The following is a 20472-nucleotide window of genomic DNA, read 5'->3' as shown; positions in this document are numbered from 1 at the left end:
TTCATTAGAACCAACCTGAAAAAACACAAATGTTAAATCATATTATTGCTATACTACACCCAGCGAATCCGCTTGTTAGACAGTGACATTGACAATTAACTTGACGACGTTTGACACCATGCGAAGTTGCGAATATTCAGAAAGCAGTTACCCAACCGACGAGATAAAAAAACATCTGTCAATCTGAATGCTGCCCTCAGCGGTCTCCAGGCCAGGGTTCATCGCCGATACAATGGCTGCTGCAGGAGGTAAAGTTGCTTTGATCACTGGATCCACGTCCTGTGACGGGATTGGGTATACAATTGCCAAGTGTCTAGCTAGAAATGGATACAATATTATTCTGCATGGGAGGCGAGCTGAGGCAGAAATTGAACCTCTCAGAGAACAGTTGCAGAGGTATGATCAATCCTGATTATCGAATTCACAGTGCTTGCACGTTTATTGCTTGTACGTTTATGCAAAGGTCAACAAAACAGTGGGATTGACATGAGAGGGCGCAGTTCGATTTGGATGGAACATTTTGAAGTTATTCAGTTGTTCGTTGGCCATCATCAAAGTAACAACATCTCTTTACGAGTAGATGAGATCATTTCACCGAATTCTTTGTCGAATTATGCTTAATAACGAAACACTGAAACATTAAATAAAAATATACAGGCCCTAAAATTCTGTCTTTTGCAAAACAATTAGAAGGACAACCAGTTTGGCGCCACTAGTTTCTTGTCGCAGTGTTTTGTTTTATTTTAAACTGTCTATGCACACATATGCTCATATGCACACGGCACAATTCCAGAAGCCGTACCTACACACGAATTTGTGACGTCACAACATACATGCCCTTCAATCGTAGTCGTTTGTTCAGTATATACGAATTGGTATATACAAATTACAACTAAAATAATTTAGATATTACACATAAAGTGGTACAAATCACGTGCCAATGATAATAACGGTAATAAATCCTAGCGTGCCAAACAGAAAAATCATATAGTCAGTCGGGTCACGCCAAGGGTCACACACTTCGTTGCAACATGGCCGTATGGTTGAGGCAGGATGAAGACATCATTAAACACTCGCAAAATCACAATAAAACGGAGAAGTGATCCCATATTACGGCGTGGCAAACACTGGAAATGAAAAACCGACTATTACAAACGCCCAGGGTTCGAATCCTACTAGATAAAAACTCACCGGAACCAAAGTAATCGTTAAATGGCTTTCCCATTCAATTAATCAAGACATTGAAATAGTTAACAAAATGAACACATGAACATTCTCTCAATTGGAATACTTGAAATTAGGTTACATCACTTGTTCAATTACTTGACATCATTCCAACTTACCAGCAGACAGTGAATAAGAGAGTATTATATTATTGAGCTACAATTATCTCCATGAGATTACACAAGTCACAATCAAAGAAAAACATGTCTTTGCATTAGGGTTAAGATCGAGTAAGATATGGTCAACGCAAATGCCAATAACCAAATTATTTCATACCCAAGATGTACACTAACGGGTTATGGCATACATATTATTTACTTAAGCAGAATAATTGACATATATACATTGTATTATATCTTTATATATATATATGTATACTATGTGCTCTGATCAAATGTGCAGATAAGCAGTCAGTCTGTCATGGACTTATGGGTTCCCTGTCCGTTTATTGATCATGAGGGTCTGGGTTCCAATCACATCCTTGCATGTGTTTTCTCACAAACACTAACATGCAATAACGATCATGCATATTACAACAAATAAATTGTTTGTGCGACTATCACATGGTCAAAGCAAGTCGAAGTACCAACAGCTGCAAGTAACATGCACACGACCAACAGACACGCCTGTGCATATAGTGTAGGTACGTCTTCTGGAATTGTGCCATGATATACCATGTTTAATGTATTGTATTGTACATTGTTTTCGTTTCCAGAGAGTTCCACGTAAAATGTCATTATCTAACTGCCGATTTACTTCAGCGATCTGAAATTGAGAACCTGTGTAAAAAGAAAATTGAGGCTTTATATCCAGATGGAGTTGATGTACTCGTTAACAACGCAGGTTGGTTTTTAAACAAATTTCACTCTTCAACCAATCAATGATATGAATTACTGTTTATTTTCGCTGTCACTATTGCAATCATTGGCTGAGACTTATTTTGGAAGTATGTATTTAATTTTGAGTCGCCCACAAAATGGTCTTTTATTATATATATTCTCCCTATGTGTTGTGATTATAAACATGTTGGTAAGGCGAAGAAAACAATGTGTTTGGTAGCCAATGTTGGCAGACAACTATTGTACCCTTAGCCAAAGTGTATGTGTCCTCATCTCAGTAACTATTGAATGCTAATTATTTGGAAAATATCACTATAATAATTTTTTAACTAATTCACTGTAGGTGCCAGTCTAAATGCTCCACTAGAAAGTTTTCCAGTTGATAAGTGGGATGAAATAATTCAAGTCAATCTAACAGCACCGTTTGACATGGTACGTCTGACTGTGGGTGCTATGAAAAAGAAAGGTACATTATTATTATATTTTATTAGAGCGGGAGGGTCGTCACCTGTGCATGTGCGGCAATTGAGTCCCAAGCGACGATAACAACACGGCTAAAAATGCAAAGGCTCATGGGTAGACGCGTGTTTGTAAACAAATACACACTGTCGCATGCACAGATGACGACTACCCCGCTTTGATTTATATAATCTATTATTATATTCTGTATAAATTATTTTGCCCAGGTTTTTAGGGGCCCAAGCCCGAATGGTTACACCTCAATTATTATTACCCGGTTTTTAGGACTTAAACCTGAATGGCCTTATATTATTGTCCGTTTTCTTACGTGTTTTGAAAGGAAATATGGAAACACGAAATCTATTTATGACAAATTGATCCTGGCGTTCAAAGGGTAATATTATACGTGTATACAATTATCATAATTATATTATTTGGTTTAGTCAATCTATGCCTTTCTGGAACTTGTTAATCAAATCAAATAATATCTTATATGATACATATTAATGTATTTATTATCAATAGGTGATTTTCCGTACAATTGCGAGATCTCGCGAGATGCATGAAAGACGCGCGTCAAACGTCTGCCGCAAAAATCGAACGATTTGATTTTGAACTAGAATTTCTTTATTTCGTAGCTTACATTGACCGGCCGATCTTCGACAGAGGAATATTGCTTCCGAATACCCTTACTTAATCGAAATTGCCTATCATCAAATGTGGACAGCACATTATTAAGCATGGAAATGTCCCCGAAATACTTTCGCGTTTGTCGAATCCCACGCAATGTTTGAGCCACTACAACGCTATGACCTTTGTTTGTCCTGTTTTTACGTTCGATTTCACACATAACGCGTGATTCTCGCAGTGAACGGAAAATGGTCTATTAAGAAATCAGTAGATATTAGTATTGAGTAGATATTAACGATTAGATATAGACGTATATGGCAGTGCATATGCCGTACAAACTTTTGTCAAAGGAACTACCTGGCAGTCAATTTCGCTATTGTGTATTTTTAAATCTGTTGTCACTATAGATGGTAAAGCAGAGCTGTTCATATTAGTGATTGTTCGTTGCCGTCTATCGTCCGTCAGCCCGTCAACAACTATATTTTTGACAGACCAATTGCTTCGATACTTGGTATGTAGGTACAATGTACCTTGGATGCAAGATATCTTCAATTCTCTATTTTGACAAATATTCTTGTAATATATTTAGTAAAAAATGCTATTTTCAACTTCTTGCAAACTAGCAACTCAATCACCTTGATACTTGGTATGTAGACCTGTGTCAGATTTTTACAATATTTTCACTTCTCTATTTTTAGCAAATGTTTTTTGTAAAAAATTATATTTTCGAATTCTTCAACATATTTTCTGTGAAAATACATGTATTGACATGTTCTTAACAGCAAGAACCAAATATTACTTTTTTTGTGTGGATTAACCGTGTTTTGTTTTATTGATGTGCAGTGCTTGACATTGCTATCACAATCTCTTGTAGGACAGCGGAGCTATTTCGACCGACATTGAAAAAAAAAACGTGTTTTAAACTTTCGATCACACAAACTGCCCTTAAATCGCACACAATGTTTGTAATGTGGTAGGCAAGACAACGTTTTATTTATTTATCTTGTTTATCTCAATAGACTGTAGCTCCGCTGAGGTCTGGATGTGGGTGGCGTCTTCTCAAAAAATGCTAAACCGTACTGGGTGTGAATGCGCATTTGTTATTGAAAAGTCGATCCACCCAAAATTATAAACAGTATATCACTATTTGGTCTACATGGCTGATATCCATAGTACACATGTTTCGGGGTCACCTCTATCAGTAATATTATTTCATTTAACGCCTAAAACCTGATTAAAAAAAATTGCATCAAAAATTATTAAAAATAATCACAAATTTGCAATAAACTGTATTATTATTACTATTATTGTCATATTTCAATGATTATTTTGTGATAATGTACAGAACTGATAAGGTATTAGTCAAAATTTGTGTATAATGATAATATGTTATATTGTTATACATAGATTGAAAACACACAACAAATCAACATTTTTTATATCGAAACAACACTTTATTTCCCTACTGCTAAATACAATTCATTACGTTTTTTGGCAAAAACCCGTTCGAAAAAGGGGACTTATGTTTTGACCTTTGTGCGTCCGTGTGGTCCGTTCGTGTGTGCGTGCACATGTATCTTAGACATGCCTGGACCAATCACAATCAAACTTCACACATACTTCATGCATAATATTATTACATATGCACATCAATTTGTGTCACGATGTGATACAAGATGGCCGAATGGTGACCATTTTTGTGCTGAAAAATTATCAAAATCACGCATTTATGGATGGATTTTGTTTGAACTTGGTACATACGTTAGACATTTTATTTTTCAGATCCAATTTAAAATGGTCAACTGGAGACCATTTTGTTTTAATGAATGTAGTTTTAGTGCCATATCTCTGCCATGCTTTGACTGATTATGTTCAAATTTTATATATTCATTATACATCATGATATAGATACATGTATATTTGTTTGACTATCTGATTCAAAATGGCGAAATGGAAGCCATTTTTGTGCTAAAAAATCATCAAAAATCAAGCATTTCTGGCATTGCAGAACTGGATCTTGGCATTTATAGATGGATTTTGTTCAAACTTGGTACATAAGTTGGACATCATGAAACCTTGATGCACATCATTTTATTTTTCAGATCCGATTTAAAACTGGTCATTTTGTTTTAATGAATGCAGTTCTAGTGCCATATGATTATGATCAAATTTTATGGATGGATTTTGTTCAAACTTGATAAATACATTAGAGTTTATGGGTTCCTGATGCACTTCATTTTATTTTTCAGATCGGATTGAAAATAGCTGACTGACGGCCATTTTGTTTAAATGAATGTGCTTCTGATATGCCTTGACTGATTATGTTCATAGTTTATATATCCCTTTTACATCATGTTATAGATATATAAATGTATTCAAAATGGCCTACTAGTAGTCATTTTGCTTTAATTAATGCTGTTCCAGAGCAATATTTCTCAATATTAACAAGTACTCATTTGACGATCAGATACAAAATGTCAATCATTTTAATGTTAAATAATCAAGCATCATCTTCTGGATCCATACTTCTGACATGTTTATGTTCCAACTATATTACTATAAACAAAACTATATATCTTAAATTTGATAACTAACGGGAACTGTGCCATGCATGGCTTGTTGTTATATGTTTTTGGTTTCTAGCAACGACCACAGACTACACACATACTAACAACAATCCATTGAATACAGCATATCATGAATATTTTGTAAAGGTCATCTGCTCACATCTAAACTTTTAAATGATGCCTAAGTTTTTACAGTAGCTTGCGTAGTAAATTTCAGAAAAGCTCTTAATCACAGACCAATTCCAAATTTGTTTTTTTCTGTGTTGTTACATTATTGTATTCGGTGTTTGTTTACCAGGGTGGGGTCGTATTATAAATATATCATCTATATCAAGCAAAAGAGTATTGAAGACTTCTGTAGCATATAACTGTGCAAAACATGGTCTTGAGGGATTGACAAAAGTAAGTATGCCCCCGGGTAGAATAATTGTGCTTAATATGTTAAAAATAGACATATATAAATATGTGAATATTATTACATAAGGTTGTGCTAAACAATTATTGAGTTCCTTTCCCATGTTTTAAGGCTTCATCTGTGGCCCTTGTCTAAACATGTCTATAATGTTTATTTTTCTTGTCGTGTGCATTAAGTTTTGTTTTGTTTATCGTTATCATTACCGTTTTGGACACAATCCTATATCAGGAACTACTAATTTGTGTTTCATTCTTTCTTTCTCTTTGACTGGTAGTATTCAAACTTGACACAAATGATTACTAACACTTGTACGTCTATTTTTATTGCCATGTAATTGTATTGATGACTGGCGGCCATTTTGGTGTTCGTGTTCAGAGCTGTTTTCTGTAGGTGAACCGAGCGATTCCATTTAAAATTTGTATGATGATAATGCATATTAGGTGCACGCCATATTTGTTTTTGAAAATTCAAACAAACATAGCGGATTGAACAATATTTTTTTTCTCTTCATGAATATGGCAATCCCACACTGCTATATTGCTTGATTCAGTTGCAAGTATTATAATACTTATAGGTAATATAAGAGATTATGATATTTGTATGTCTTGATCAAATTCAAGTTGAAAACCATTTTGTTTGAAATTCTAATATTGCACTCTGTAAATGTGGACTTTGTTATTATTAAATATATATAACGCGGAGTGTATCGTCAATGCTTTTTACAGCAGTTATATTATGGTGACATTGCTTACATCTGAAATAACAACATTAACTGTCTTCCATTTTAAATACAATTTCATCTTTTACTGATATATTTTATCGCAGACAGTGGCAAATGATTGTTTTGGTACTGGTGTAACGTGTAACTCCATATGTCCTGCCTTGGTTAAAACAGCTTGTGAGTAAATCTCAAATGATTTTTTTTTATTTCCATTGTGTACTAGTCACTGCCAATTATTTAAATTAATTGAATACTTAGTCAAAACACAATAATGACCCTGCAATTGGCCATTCCAGTTTATATCTGCACCCCCCCCCCTGTTGATGAGTTTGTGTGTTTACTTCATACAGGGTATAATTTCCATGGGTGTATAAGTCATACAAAGTTTTATTTCCAAATCACCATTCACCATACAGTAATGGAAATCCAAAACTATAGTTCCTACTTATGGTGTTGATGAGTTCTATGTGACACCATACAGAGTAGGATTTCCAAATATAACTCTCATCATATGCTAATTTACCAAGTTCAAAATTTTATATCTGATAAGGCCACACTGATTTAATTTTATGGATGACATCCTCTGAAGACCCCAAAACTAATGCGAGAGGGCGAAAAAAAAAAATTCGGCCAAAAAGAAAAAATGCTGCTAAAACCACAGGATTACGGAGCTATTATTACGAATTTAACCACAGTGTATCAAAAAAACAACAAGTCTTTATTTGTAGGAGGCACATGTTGATGTACTCATTTCGTACTGTATTACTGTCACAGGTATCATCACCTTTGATTTTGAAAAGGCAAGAGGATAAGACAGATGTTAGCTTTGCCAAAGGCATACACATCAACTCAATAATAAAGAAAACTAACTGTGTTGTATTGAAAAAAATAAATATTTAAAAATGAACAATAAGTTTGTCAACAGCAACCTGGAAATTAACTTCTTTGACATTCAAACTACAGCTTTTAAAGTGACACTTCATATAGACTAAGTGTAGACACAAATGCTCTAGAACTACTTCAACTATGTAACAAATTATAAGAGGCTCGATATTGAAAAAAAACACCAACAGAGAGTCAACAAAAATTTGGATGCAGAAAATTATGTACATGTACATGTATCTTGATGAAAATGCATCATATGATCAAAATATTACTGAATGTGTGTGCAAGCAAATTATCCGAATCAGAAAATGAAAAAAAAATAATAAGAAACTTTTCTTCACCCCGTAAGGGGACTTCGGCCAAGGAGCTTCTGCTGCATTCGTTGCAGTTTTGTCGACTTCAATGCGGACAAAGCAACCGAACTGATTTGTCGCCTGACCGACTTTTAGGCCACCATACACCTCCACTCCTCTCCCATTTCTCTCATCGTTGCAGAAGAAACGCGGGACAGCCACTCTGGACAATATGTTCTTAAAGTTGTCTGGGTGAAACTCGCTTACCGCTACCGACCTTTCGTATAGCTGTGTAAACATCCATGTTGGATCATTTATGGCAAAATTTGCATAGTTTGAGGCAATCTCTTTCCCATGGGTCTTTTCGCTTTACGTAACGCGCATCTAACTGTGCAGAGTTTGGTTTTGAGGTAGTCCAAAACGAGTTTTACGACAAGTCGGCACTTTGCGACAATGTGAGTCGGCAAGTTCCGGACAGAAAACCGATCTGTGGAGACTCGTCGTCGGAGATTTTTTTTTTTTTTTTGAAAACAGGCGAAAACTAATGCGTGCGCGGATGTCATCCATAAAATTAAATCGGTGTAGCCTAATGGAAATCCAAACTAGTCCTGATTCACGGTGTTGATGAGCTCATTCGTTCCACCATCATTATCTATTTCATACTGGCCCAATAAAGTCAGAATTCCAAGTTTTTTTTAGTCATAGAGTGTTGGAAATCCAACCTCATCAACCGGTATGTGGTGAGATAAGCTAGGCCCAATGCAAACAATCATAGGTAGAACTGCATCTTTAATTTCAATTCTGCATAGACCATGTAACCCTCCTGAGATTCTGAGTGTATGAGGAGAGTGTGGTGGGTAGTGTAAAAGATGGCATTAACTTATTAATAATGGTCCTAAAATGTCTACCCTATGTCGTCATTAGCCAATCAACTACTATTCAAGTTTTCATAAGGTTCACACGTGGAATGTAAGACAAAGTATCAAATAGAACAAGTCTAATAACAGAAATTAATTGATAAAATGGGCCATTTACATAACTTCAATAACAGATAACAGAAATGCCTGGACACTATAGTGACACATTTGTAAAAAAGACATACTCTCATAGCTAGTAAATATAACTATATTAGCCGCAGATTATCCAGCATAATAATAATAGTCGGACACATTCTGTGATAGCTGGTGTTATCACAGGAACTATCACTTCTGATATTCTGTGTCCGATCTCAATAATGACAGAGCTCTCTCATAGGAAAAAAAAATGTCAGCCTCTCATGTTCATCGGGCAGATAGAATCCAATGTTAGTCAAAATATACACAAAAGACAAAAATGTTACTCAATGGCGCACAATACCTTGCTGCAGAAGGTAGAATCCACTCAGCTAATTCAAGGACTCTTCAAAGTGCACAGAAATACTAGACATCACAGTACTCTAACCAATATGTTGTTCACCAAAATAAAATTAAAATATAATAATTAAAGTTTCTTCTGGTCATTTGGTCTGGTCATTTGGGATGAAACAATACAAATATTTTGGGTAGGGTTAACATTGACTACTAAAGTCACATTTCATTATTATTAAATGTTATCAACTGAGTATTCCAATACTGGTGGTTATTAGGCTTATGACAACATAAACTATATCGATTTGTTTATCTCAAAAGTATTGTACTGAATAAAAAAAATTTGAGAAGATAAAATGTTTGGTTGATGCACTGTTTATGTACTCACCTGGCCTGTTAGACTTTTAACTACTTTCAAATCTAATTCATTTGATTAATTTGTTCTAAACCACTAAATGAATTTTAAAAACCAACAAAGTTTGGTTTGAAGTTTTTTCTCATTTTCAAAAACAGTTTAAAAGTGAAAATATGTGACATGTATCTTTCAATTTTTAGTGAGTACAAAGGCTATGAAAGAAAAAGCTGAATTGGGTGGGATATCCTTCGAGGAGTCTGAAGTAAGTCAAATTCAATTTGGTAATTTATCTTTCAAGGTTTTAGCAGCATACAATTCACTACGTTCAATTACCCACCGTAGACTCCGGTCAGTCAAAATGACTATTTTGAACTGTAGGCATTAATCAGCGATTCTGCTGGTGATGGAAAGATAGAATCTAGGTCAGGGGAAGCCTCATGACCCCAAGATTCTTTTACCCTTATGTCACGAACCCACGTGATCGAGGCCAAATGGCAGCGCCACAGACGGCTGTACAATCACTCTTCTTTCATCTCCGCCTCGTCGGGAATGATTCTGAGCAGCTCTGCCTGGCTCTTTTGCTTTTTCCTGTCCGGGTTTCTTGCATGGGTCGCTGCCGACTTTCTAGCTGGTAGGATAAGTTTTTCTTGTCTTTTTACCCTCGTGTCGTTTTCCCCTTTGTGTGTTATGCTTTTCCACAACAAAGAAATTAAAACCCGGCGCCACTACGTAACCACTTCCATGTAACCATGTCAGTTTCGTGGCAGCACCTTTTACCACTGTACTTCGCTTCCCTCATGCATGTCGTCTTCATTTTATGCTTGATCTATGTATTTAGAAATGAATAGATGTAATGACACCACCAGGGCTCGCTGCCGTTTTTTTGGGTCTCCTCGTGTTTCGAGTCGACCGTGCAGTGGTTATATTCAGAATTCACCAGCATAGAACCCGCATCCGAAATACTTTTGTCGTAGCTGCGTGCGGGGTTCGGGGTTTTTGCTGTGAAGGCGTGTATTTTTTCACTGGAGTTCTGAGGCCTGAGATTTTTCTTTCAGAGCCATCAAAATCGATGAGACTGAACGCGTCGCTCATTTATCTTCACAGCAAGGTCGCACGTCCAGTAAACAAATCGGTTAAAGTGAGTGCGTGTTTGGCGTGAGTGGAAAGTCCTCACGCTTGGCTACCGGTGCTTCGTGTACCGGGACGTCGAGTAGGAGGCCTGATGGTGGAGGTACCAACATTTTTTCTCGGTTTCCCCTCGCTAATCGGAGGGCAGACTCACAGTCTGTTTTTTCAGACGGTGGTTTACCTGATTTTACCGGTGGCAGCGAGGCTGTGCCCCTGGAGGCTTTCCTCCTATGGGACCGGTTGCGGGTCCCTTTGTGGACCCTTCCTCGCACTGTACCGGGTTTGCCTCCGAGTTGAGGGCTTTGGTCGAAGGACTGTCGGGGCAATTGCATCCTTGCCAGGCCGGGTAGATCAGATGCAGTCCGAGCGAGCTGTCTCCACTGCAGCCCCTCGGTGGGCAAGCAGGAAGAAACACGAAAGCATGTTTATATTCAAACACTTCTCTTCCGGGGAACCCCCGTTCCCAGCCGTGGCTCTGCTACTAATTTGGGTGAGGCCGAGGCTCAGGCTAATTGCACCAGACCTCCTCTGGAGCCTGGGGCACTGAATGTCAACGGGGGTGCTGGCAGCCAAGACTCCGATCTCGGGGCAGGGCTTTCAGGGCAGGGCACACATTGACCCCCCCCCTACTTTCAGCCAGCCAGGGTTCGTCGCGCGGTAACGGTACAACGGTAACGAATTTATCCTTGTGTCCGGTCTCCCCTGTGGGTTTCGGACTCCCTTCTTACCGACCCACGGGCGCACAGAGACGCACAGTCGAACACGCTCCCTCTCACATATTTAAAGTGAAAGGAGACACAATTCGCTCGCGTTGGATACAGCTGGTACTCCGGGCGGTCCCTAAGAGTCTTCCATCCATAATGACTCGGTGAGCCACGCTTTTGGGGTGATGCGGAGTATCATTGATCCCAGTGATACAATGTAAATACCCCTACCCTTGATCGTAAGGCGAACCACCTAAGGTTGGATCACAGGTGTCAGGATCCAAAGCAACCCCGTCGGCACGTCTCTCCCTGTGCGTCTGAGTGGAAGTGGGGCGCAGGACCTGCAAACGGTGTTGATGGGCGGACGTTCGTCAGCCGCGGAGAACGTAATGCTTAAGGCCCCCGGGTGGGAAAACCTTAGGCAACACTTCCCACTGGACCAAACGCTACCCGGTCGGTGTGGTTTCGGGATCAGACCGCATAGCGTGGAATGAGACCAAAACTCCCCCAATCGGATCCCAAGGCTCTTTCCCCCAGACCCCGGTACCACGAATTTCCGTTTGGCAAACCGGGCAAAGGGGGACAGCCACGTTCCATTGGCGTTTTCGCCAGCTCAATCGGAGACGACCCATCCAGCCCTGAGGGCAGAGTTGCTTGAGCACATTATTGTGCACGCCCAGGACTCTGGAGACCTCGGAGGCAGAACACACCAGCCTTCTAGACCAGGCGACACATTTACTGGCGGGTCACCGCACATCTATGTGCGACATGCCCTAGTGTCACCAGGCTCTCTTGGCCGGGTCCACTACTGTGCTACAAGATGCGGCCTTAGACACACGTGTTTTCGCCGACAAGCTTAGTCAGGGGGTACGTCCCCACCTCAGTGATGCAAACTGGACATCTCCCACCCTCTTTGTTCAGGGAATGGTGGGTACAGTCTCGGAGCTTCGGAGTGCAATAAACTAGAGGGTTCAGATCAAATCCGCTTGCCAGTTGGCCCTGCCAAGGGCATGCGGAAGGCACTCCAAGCACAGAAAACACAACGCCCTAAGGCGTCGTTCGCTAGCCAGAGTCAGCCAGGAGGCAATCGCTCATACCCTTCCATAGGAGGGAAGAGTAGTGGCATGCCCCCAGGGAGGAAAAAGCCAGGTGGTGGCTCCTCTCCCTCCCAGGGCGGACGTCTATCCCGGCAGCGGGGGAAGCGTGTTTGACGCTCACCTCTGCAACCGGGGGACAGGCATGTGTTCGGCGAGTGGTCAGGTCGCAACTTAGTGACTACTTCAGGCCTTGGAAAACTCACCTCATGGGAGAAGAGAACACACACCCCCCCTCGCAACTGCCGAACCCATGGCCACATATCTCTGTCATACACAGATTGTGTCGGTGTAGTCCGGTTTGGAGACAGCGGGTGACCGATCCCTGGACCTTCCCAGGTGGTGACATCCGGTTACGGGATACCGCTGAAATCTCCATCTCCCCCCTCAGTGTCTTCCCTGTTGGGCACTACCAGGGGACTCCCGCAAGGCGGAAGCAATCAGACAGGAAGTAGCAGTTTGCTGGGAAAAGGCGCCATACACAGGTACATCAGCCGGAACTAAATCCAGGCTTCTACCCAAATGTGTTCGTAGTACCAAACCTACAAGTGGCGGGCGTCCAGTTCTGGACCTAGGCAGACTGAATCAGTACGTGCTCCTCGGTCGGTTCCACATGGAGACACCATTCAGGGTTCTTCTCTCCATCCACCGTTTCGACTGGCTAGCCCCACTAGACTTAAGCGGGGTCTACCTGCACATACCGATGCACCCAGCGAGTTGCCATCTCCTTCAAATCACCCTGCTGGGCCAAGTATTCGAATTACGCACAGCGCCCTACGTGTTCACCAGAGTGAGCTAGTGCTGCTGCTTCACCAGATGTCGGAACACCTCAATCCGTACCCAGGCTACTGGTTACCAACAACCCGGGCAAGGGGTAATAGCCAAACGCGTCAGGCTAACACAGGATTTACTTCACCAGTTGGGCTCGTTAGTAAATCGACAAGTCCCACCTCGACCCAACACACAGTTGGTGTCCCTGGGCATGGAGTTTTGACACAGAGGTAAGGTTGATTTAGCTATTGCAAGCGTGTTGGTTAGCGCTAAGCAGCCTAGCCAAACGCCTAGTCAGCGTTCCCTCAGTGTCCCTCCAAGAACTAATGCGGATCATCGGAATGATGACCTCGGTTTGAAGGTTCGTTCCCCAGGCCGCACTACGCAGCCGCCCTGTATAACGCTTGTTATAACACCAAGCTCTCCTATGGGAATTAGATAGGCGGGTTTTGATCTGGAACCAAGTGAAGGAAGCCCTGCCCTAGTGGCCATCACTGGCCAACCTCGGACAGGGGGCCCCCTTGGACCCGCTCACCGCAGGTATGACTCTGGTGACTGATGCCTCCTCCCAAGGTTGGGGAACGCATTTACTGGACGAACAAGTCCAAGGATATGGCCCCCGCAGAACACTGGGTGGCTGATACAAGCCTCCAGGCGGTTTCGGCTGTGGGACGGCCCAAAATTAGACTGGTTTGTCGCACCCCGGAACACCAAGCTCCCACCATAAGTAACATTCCTGCCGACTCCAGGAGCCTGGGCCAGGGTCGCTTTGCTAACCCTGTGGACCCACTTAGTTGTGTACGCCTTTCCTTCCTTCCCACTAGTTCACTTGGCACTGAAGAAAACTTCGACAGGTGCACACCTGCATATTATTATTGGTCGCACCCAATTGGCCAAACAAGGCCTAGCTTCCACTTCTGTCTAAAATGCTGGTCGAAACACCAATAGTGCTTCTGGACCTACTGGACCTGCTGTCCCAACCAGACTGCGCACTACCAACGAGCCCAGCGGGTATCACTTACCCGCATAGAGGCTCTCATTAGACCCGCACATACAAAAGCTTTATCTGAGCGGGCTGCCAACGTCCTGGCCAGGGCGAACAGGGATTCCACCAATGCAGCCTACATTTCTAGGCTGCAAGCATACACTGATTGGTGTAGCGAAAGGGAGATTGATCCATAACATCCCTCTATTGGCCAGATAGCAGGCTCCTTCGTCCACCTGTCCCAGGCTTCTGGAGAACTCAGAACGTCTTTATCAACTACCACCTAACAGACACCGTATCCATTGAGGAAGGTCTCTTTAGGTTGGGTCCCGTCGTAGCGGGTCAGTCTTGGTTTGCTGACCCAGCCCGAACGACCACAAGGGTCCCTGTGCATAGGCAATAAGTCAGTCTCGGCATTTTATGCGGACAGATTTCTCTACTGTCAGCACTCCCCTGGAAGCTCCCAGGTCCCGCTTCGCAGCCTATGCCCTCATGCAGAACTGTTTCGGTCTTTACATTGAAAGCTTACTACCCACAGAATTGGGTTGTGGTCTAGCTTTCTCAGGCACACCGAACCCTGTTACCGTAGCAGCATCTTGGCTTCTTGCTCCGGGTTAGCACAGGCAAGGTAAGACACCACCCTTTTTTGGGCCCCAACCAGGGTGTTGAGTGATTATTGTATTTCATCCCGGACTGGGAAAAGACTTTCATCATTTTTCTGTTTGCTCAGAAAACCCAACACCTATTGGTGTCTGACTCTGCCTACAGTTCAAAATAGTCATTTTGACTGACCGGAGTTTATGGTGGGTAATTGAACGTTATGAATTTAGGCAGAGGGTTCTCCAAACCCGCCTATTCACATAGTTCATACCCACCATAGACTCCGGGTCCCCCCCCCCCCAACCACCCCACTCTTTCCGTAGCGTTGGTATAAGTCCTCGAGGTGGAGAGATAGGAACCAGAGTGATTGTAGAGCCGTCTATGGCTACCATATGGCCTTGGTCACGTGGGTTCGTGACGTAAGGGTAAAATAATCTTGGGGTCATGGGGCTTCCCCTGACCTAGATTCTATCTCTCCGTCACTGGCAGAATCGCTGATTAATGCCTACAGTTCAAAATAGTCATTTTGACTGACCAGGGTCTATGGTGGGTATGAACTATATGAATAGGCGGGTTCGGAGAACCCTCTGCCTAAGTCGGGGTTATCGTGAGCGAACAGTTATTTTTGCTGCAATCACAAGTTTTTTAAAAAGCTGAATTAAGTAATAAAAGCATTTTAAACAGCTGAAATGTATTTTATCTGCTCAAAGTCTTTCTATGGAGCTAGCTTAGTCATAGTCTATCTGTATTTTGATCCATGAATTATAGCAATTGTGTTTTAACAGAAACATTTCTCTCCTGACAAAGTCCCCAATCATACACCGATTTTGATTCTACTTTGAAAGTAAAATAATCAGCAGATATTTTGTTTCTATTCACTGAAAAATGCACCCTATTTACCTGTGATGGACATACAGCAGAGCAATGCAATAAATCCTCTGTACAAACTGTACATGATACATTTCAAATCGACACTTTGAGTGCTGTTGTTTTTTTTTCAAATTTGGTTTGATAAATATAACTGTACATGGATTATTATTATATACACATATTTATAATGCCAACTGACATTTTTGCAGGCAATTTTTTTGAAAACAAGAAATCCATCCGGCCAGTTTGTAACTGTTGAACAGGTATGTTATTTATTGCATGTTGTACTATAACTACCAATACAAGTTTGTCATAATTATTAATATACATGTATGAATATATCAACATTGAGAATATTATATATTTTAAAATAAATCAAATATGTTCTGTGAAAAATCATTCATTTGAGATTTGTTCAACTTTTCTTGTATTTCAATTCATTTCAGATTGCAGAACTTGCAGCTTTTCTTTGCACACCAGCAGCAGACCAAATGACTGGTGCAAGTATACCGGTAGATGCCGGCAAGTGGGCCGAGTAATGCTTAGAATAACAATGCTTAATTCTGGATGTATTATTGCTGTGTGCCCAGTAATACAATTATTTATAAGTTGTGAAACTGATTTGCATAATGCATATATGTGATTCAAACCACAGTCATGTGTACATGAGGTCAACTACAACATACAATGAATCTTTGGTGCTAAATCTTGGCCACATTAACAACATGTTGAAACCTACTTAAATTCATGAGAGATGAACTAATCTAATGTAAATCCACTGAAAGTGTTAATTTTGTAGTAATGTAGTACGCGTCAATTTGATCTTTGCATGCATTCGATGCAGCATGTGCCCTACATGTTTATGTTGCTTTGTGTGACATGCAATCTATACCAACTGTACATGGCCATGGAGACCATCGACAAGTAAAATATTTTGATACAGTAACTTTCATTATCATCAACACCATCAACTTTAAAACACTTCTAATTTACAATTAATTCAATTACTGTGCAAACACTTTTCGGCTGTCAATTTTTTGCTAATTCAGCAACAAGTCCATTCTAATACTTCATGCGCTGAGAAGAAATGCGCAAGCCTTTTATTCAAGATCTGATTTTTTTCATGCTGATCTACAATTTGATACCACACATTTTATGCTTTTTGTAGAAATCGTATTTGTATTGAAAATTATAATGGAACCAAGATCTGCATATGTAAACATGATGTTTTCACATGTATCTCCCGTGTAATACGAATGCATTTTACTGAGTATACTGAGTCATTGTCACACTTGTCAAAATTTGCCTACATTATATTAAAATGTGTCTAATGAATGTGTTTAACATAGAATAAAATGCATCAGTTTGAATAGTGAAATATCCACATTTTAGAAAAATAATTTAAAAATGAAATTATCATACAAGCAAAATATAAAAACGAAAAGCTGGGCGATGTAAATAAAGGTATTCAAATATTGATCTCCAATTATGCACACATTTTTTAGATGCGTTTTCCCATGTAATTTATGCGAGTGACACAAAATTAGCTTTCCCTTGTATTTGGAATAAGTATTCACAGTAAATTGCATGTAATTTGCAGGGGTATTACCGGTACAAACATATCGTATTGCTAATTTAATGAAATGTGTATTACTGAAAATTTAAAAAGCTTTCCACCGACAATACAACTTCAATAGTCTATAACATTAATATGATGACATGTATATCATATTTTGAGAATGTACAAATTATGTAATGCATGCACTCATTTAAATACTTAATTAGCATTAGAACCTGAAAGATCATGTAAGCATATAATTGTGACATTGGCAATGAACATGGCGTGGTTAGATTTTTCTTGACACCCAACGCAACGTTTAAAATGTACAGAAAGCAGTTACCCAGCCAACTAGATAACAATTTCTAATCTTTCAATCTGAATGCTGCCTTCATCGGCCGAGTGGATTATGGCCAATACAATGGCTGTTGCAGGAGGTATCGGGAAAGTTGCTTTGATCACTGGATCCACATCCTGTGACGGTATTGGTTATGCGACTGCCAGATATCTGGCTAGAAATGAATATGATATTATTCTGCGTGGAAGGCGAGCTGAGGTGGACATTGTACCTCTCAGAGAACAGTCACTAAAAATGCCACTATTCGTCATATCCATTTTCATAAAGTAATCAACATTTGACCTTAATGTATTAATTTAATTGGATGATATTCTTTTTAACGATCAATCAAATGTATTCACTCATTCCATGTTGGAAATTGATACCATTCATTTTCATGAATATTTGTCAGGCATTCAAAATTCATATTCATATTGTTGATATCACTATTGGTATCCATTTTATATATTTAATTCTACCACAATACATATTCGATGATTGCCATCATACATTGTATATATGGCATAATTATCTATGTTCAGTGTCAAGCTCAACTGAAAAAAAAATTTTTTTTTTTTGGGGGGGGGGGGGTCACGGATGATGTTTGATTTTATAAATGCATAAAGGAAGTGGTTTGTAATTATTTTACTATCTACATCTTGATATTCCCAAATTACAGATGTTTCTACCCATTCGACTGACCTTTATTTAGTTTAGGTATATAATTTTGATCAAGTGAAAATCTCCTATCTTGCTATTGTTTTTCTCTATTATTTTTACTGTAGTTTGAATGGCTTTAATATTTAACTTGCAATTTGCGTTTTCAGTTCATATGCCATGGTGACTCTCATGCTATTTAGCTTGCCTAAGCCTGTATCACATTGGTGTATTATCCAATACGCATTTGGCATGTGTACAAATTAACATGGACATGTTATTGGGAGTTTCACGTGAAATGTCATTTTTTCCACAGGAATTGATGTATTACATCTGTTAATTACACCCATAATAATAATTGTTTGTTCTATATTTGTGTCACTATTGCATTCATTGGCTGAGCAGAAGTTCACAGCAAGTATTAATTTTGAGACAACCACAAAACATAGCAATTTAATTTTAATATTATTTGTCTATATCATTATTGTAATGATACATTTGGTTGACTCAATTTATACGTTTCTTGGCCAAAGTTATATTCACTTTATAACTTTTGTTTATCTCATGTGATATACAATAATCTATTTATTTTTAATTAAGCAAGTACACATAAATTAAGGTTGAACAATGAAAATACGGGAAATATAGTGAACATTAACATAAATTATATGGGAAGCATGAAACGTCACTTGAGGCTTGAAAATCCAAATAATTATTATATGTACCCAGGAAACTTTATATACCGCACAGCCTGATAAGGTTTCAGTCAAAAACTGTGTATATTACTAATATGGTATAGTATTAAGTTTTATATTGCCTGAAAATACAAAAAAGTACTTTGTTATCTGAGAAAGCGATCGACTTGTCTGAAGCATTACGCGAACGTCCTATGTAATTGAAAAGTCATTTGCCCATATCTATTTGTTTTAAATGATGTATACGTTGCTACATAACATGGTTAGTACACTCGTATTTGATGTTTCTTGTCCAGGGTGGGGTCGTATTATAAATATATTATCTGTATTAGACAAGAAAGCAATGTAGACTTCTGTAGCACATAACTGTTTAAAACATGGTCTTGAGGGATTGGCAAAAGTAAGTATACTCCCAGATAAAGAGACTGCGCTCAATATTCTTACAATAGCAATGTTAATTTTATTGCACACACAGGCAAAAGAAAGTTTATATATATATATATATATATATATATAAACTTTCTTTTATTGCACACACAGGCAAAAGAAAGTTTATATATATATATATATATATGCAAGATTGTTTTCTTCCACATCATAAAATTTGTCAAATAATTATTATAATTCATCCCCATGCTTTAGGGCTTCATCTATGTTTAAAAACCTTTTAAACATTGTAAGAATGATACTGTCCGCGTCGTTAACATATTTGAGTTTTCTTTTTGATTATCATTTTTATTTCTGTTAATCATGTAATCAAGTATTGCTGACTAATGATTTAATTCAAACTTTGTATGACGATAATGCATTTTGGGTTACAGTAACACGTCATATTTTTGTTTCCTATTTATGTACATGTCGATCCCACACTGATACTGATATATTGCTTGCTGGAACTTTGTGCATAATGCTCGACCTGGTTGAGTAATTTGCATAGTGATTACCAGATAATTTAAAGCATTTCCACTTGTACTTGTACTTCAAAGAAGATATGAAGACCTTAGTTTTTGATTAATGGCCCAATTTACATTTTCTACTACCAACTGACTACTACTAACATATTCCTAAGAAACTTAATACATAAATGGTCTGGAATAATGCACAAACCAGATTAGTTGCTGGTTATATAGTATCAGCTATTGAAGGTGTTGTGGGATAGTCTACAAATCTGATTACTGTAAAAAAAAATTACTGTTGTAATAAAATTTAGTTTTATCAAAATTAATGTACATGTATGGATATATCAACATTGAAAATATCACGTTGTTTTTTGAATGAATCGCATGTCTTGTGAAAAATAATTTATTTGACCTTTTTTTTACTGATTAAAGATTTCAAA

General features: G+C 39.0%; 1 protein-coding gene across 1 annotated transcript; it reads left to right on the top strand.

Moving 5' to 3' along the window:
- The first annotated feature begins 211 nt into the window (after positions 1-211).
- Positions 212-18808, top strand: LOC102804701 (uncharacterized). Its single transcript, XM_085499813.1, has 8 exons — positions 212-396; positions 1940-2067; positions 2407-2529; positions 6018-6121; positions 6960-7032; positions 9935-9996; positions 16096-16149; positions 16333-18808. Exons 1-8 carry the CDS (start codon positions 233-235, stop codon positions 16423-16425), a joined length of 801 nt encoding a protein of 266 aa, XP_085355939.1. The 5' UTR covers positions 212-232; the 3' UTR covers positions 16426-18808.
- The last annotated feature ends 1664 nt before the right edge of the window (positions 18809-20472 follow it).

The sequence above is a fragment of the Saccoglossus kowalevskii genome, chromosome 1, assembly GCF_978046115.1.
Source record: "Saccoglossus kowalevskii chromosome 1, keSacKowa6.1, whole genome shotgun sequence".
NCBI lineage: Eukaryota > Metazoa > Hemichordata > Enteropneusta > Harrimaniidae > Saccoglossus > Saccoglossus kowalevskii.
Note: the sequence above shows the minus strand (reverse complement) of the source record. Positions and strands in the feature narration are given on the sequence as shown.

Bases quoted from the DNA above. Each gene is read 5' to 3' on its own strand.
- LOC102804701 (XM_085499813.1), top strand. From the start codon at position 233: ATGGCTGCTGCAGGAGGTAAAGTTGCTTTGATCACTGGATCCACGTCC. The intron at 2,530-6,017 runs GTACATTATTAT...TTTGTTTACCAG, and splicing joins GGGTGCTATGAAAAAGAAAG to GGTGGGGTCGTATTATAAAT. The intron at 9,997-16,095 runs GTAAGTCAAATT...ACATTTTTGCAG, and splicing joins TATCCTTCGAGGAGTCTGAA to GCAATTTTTTTGAAAACAAG.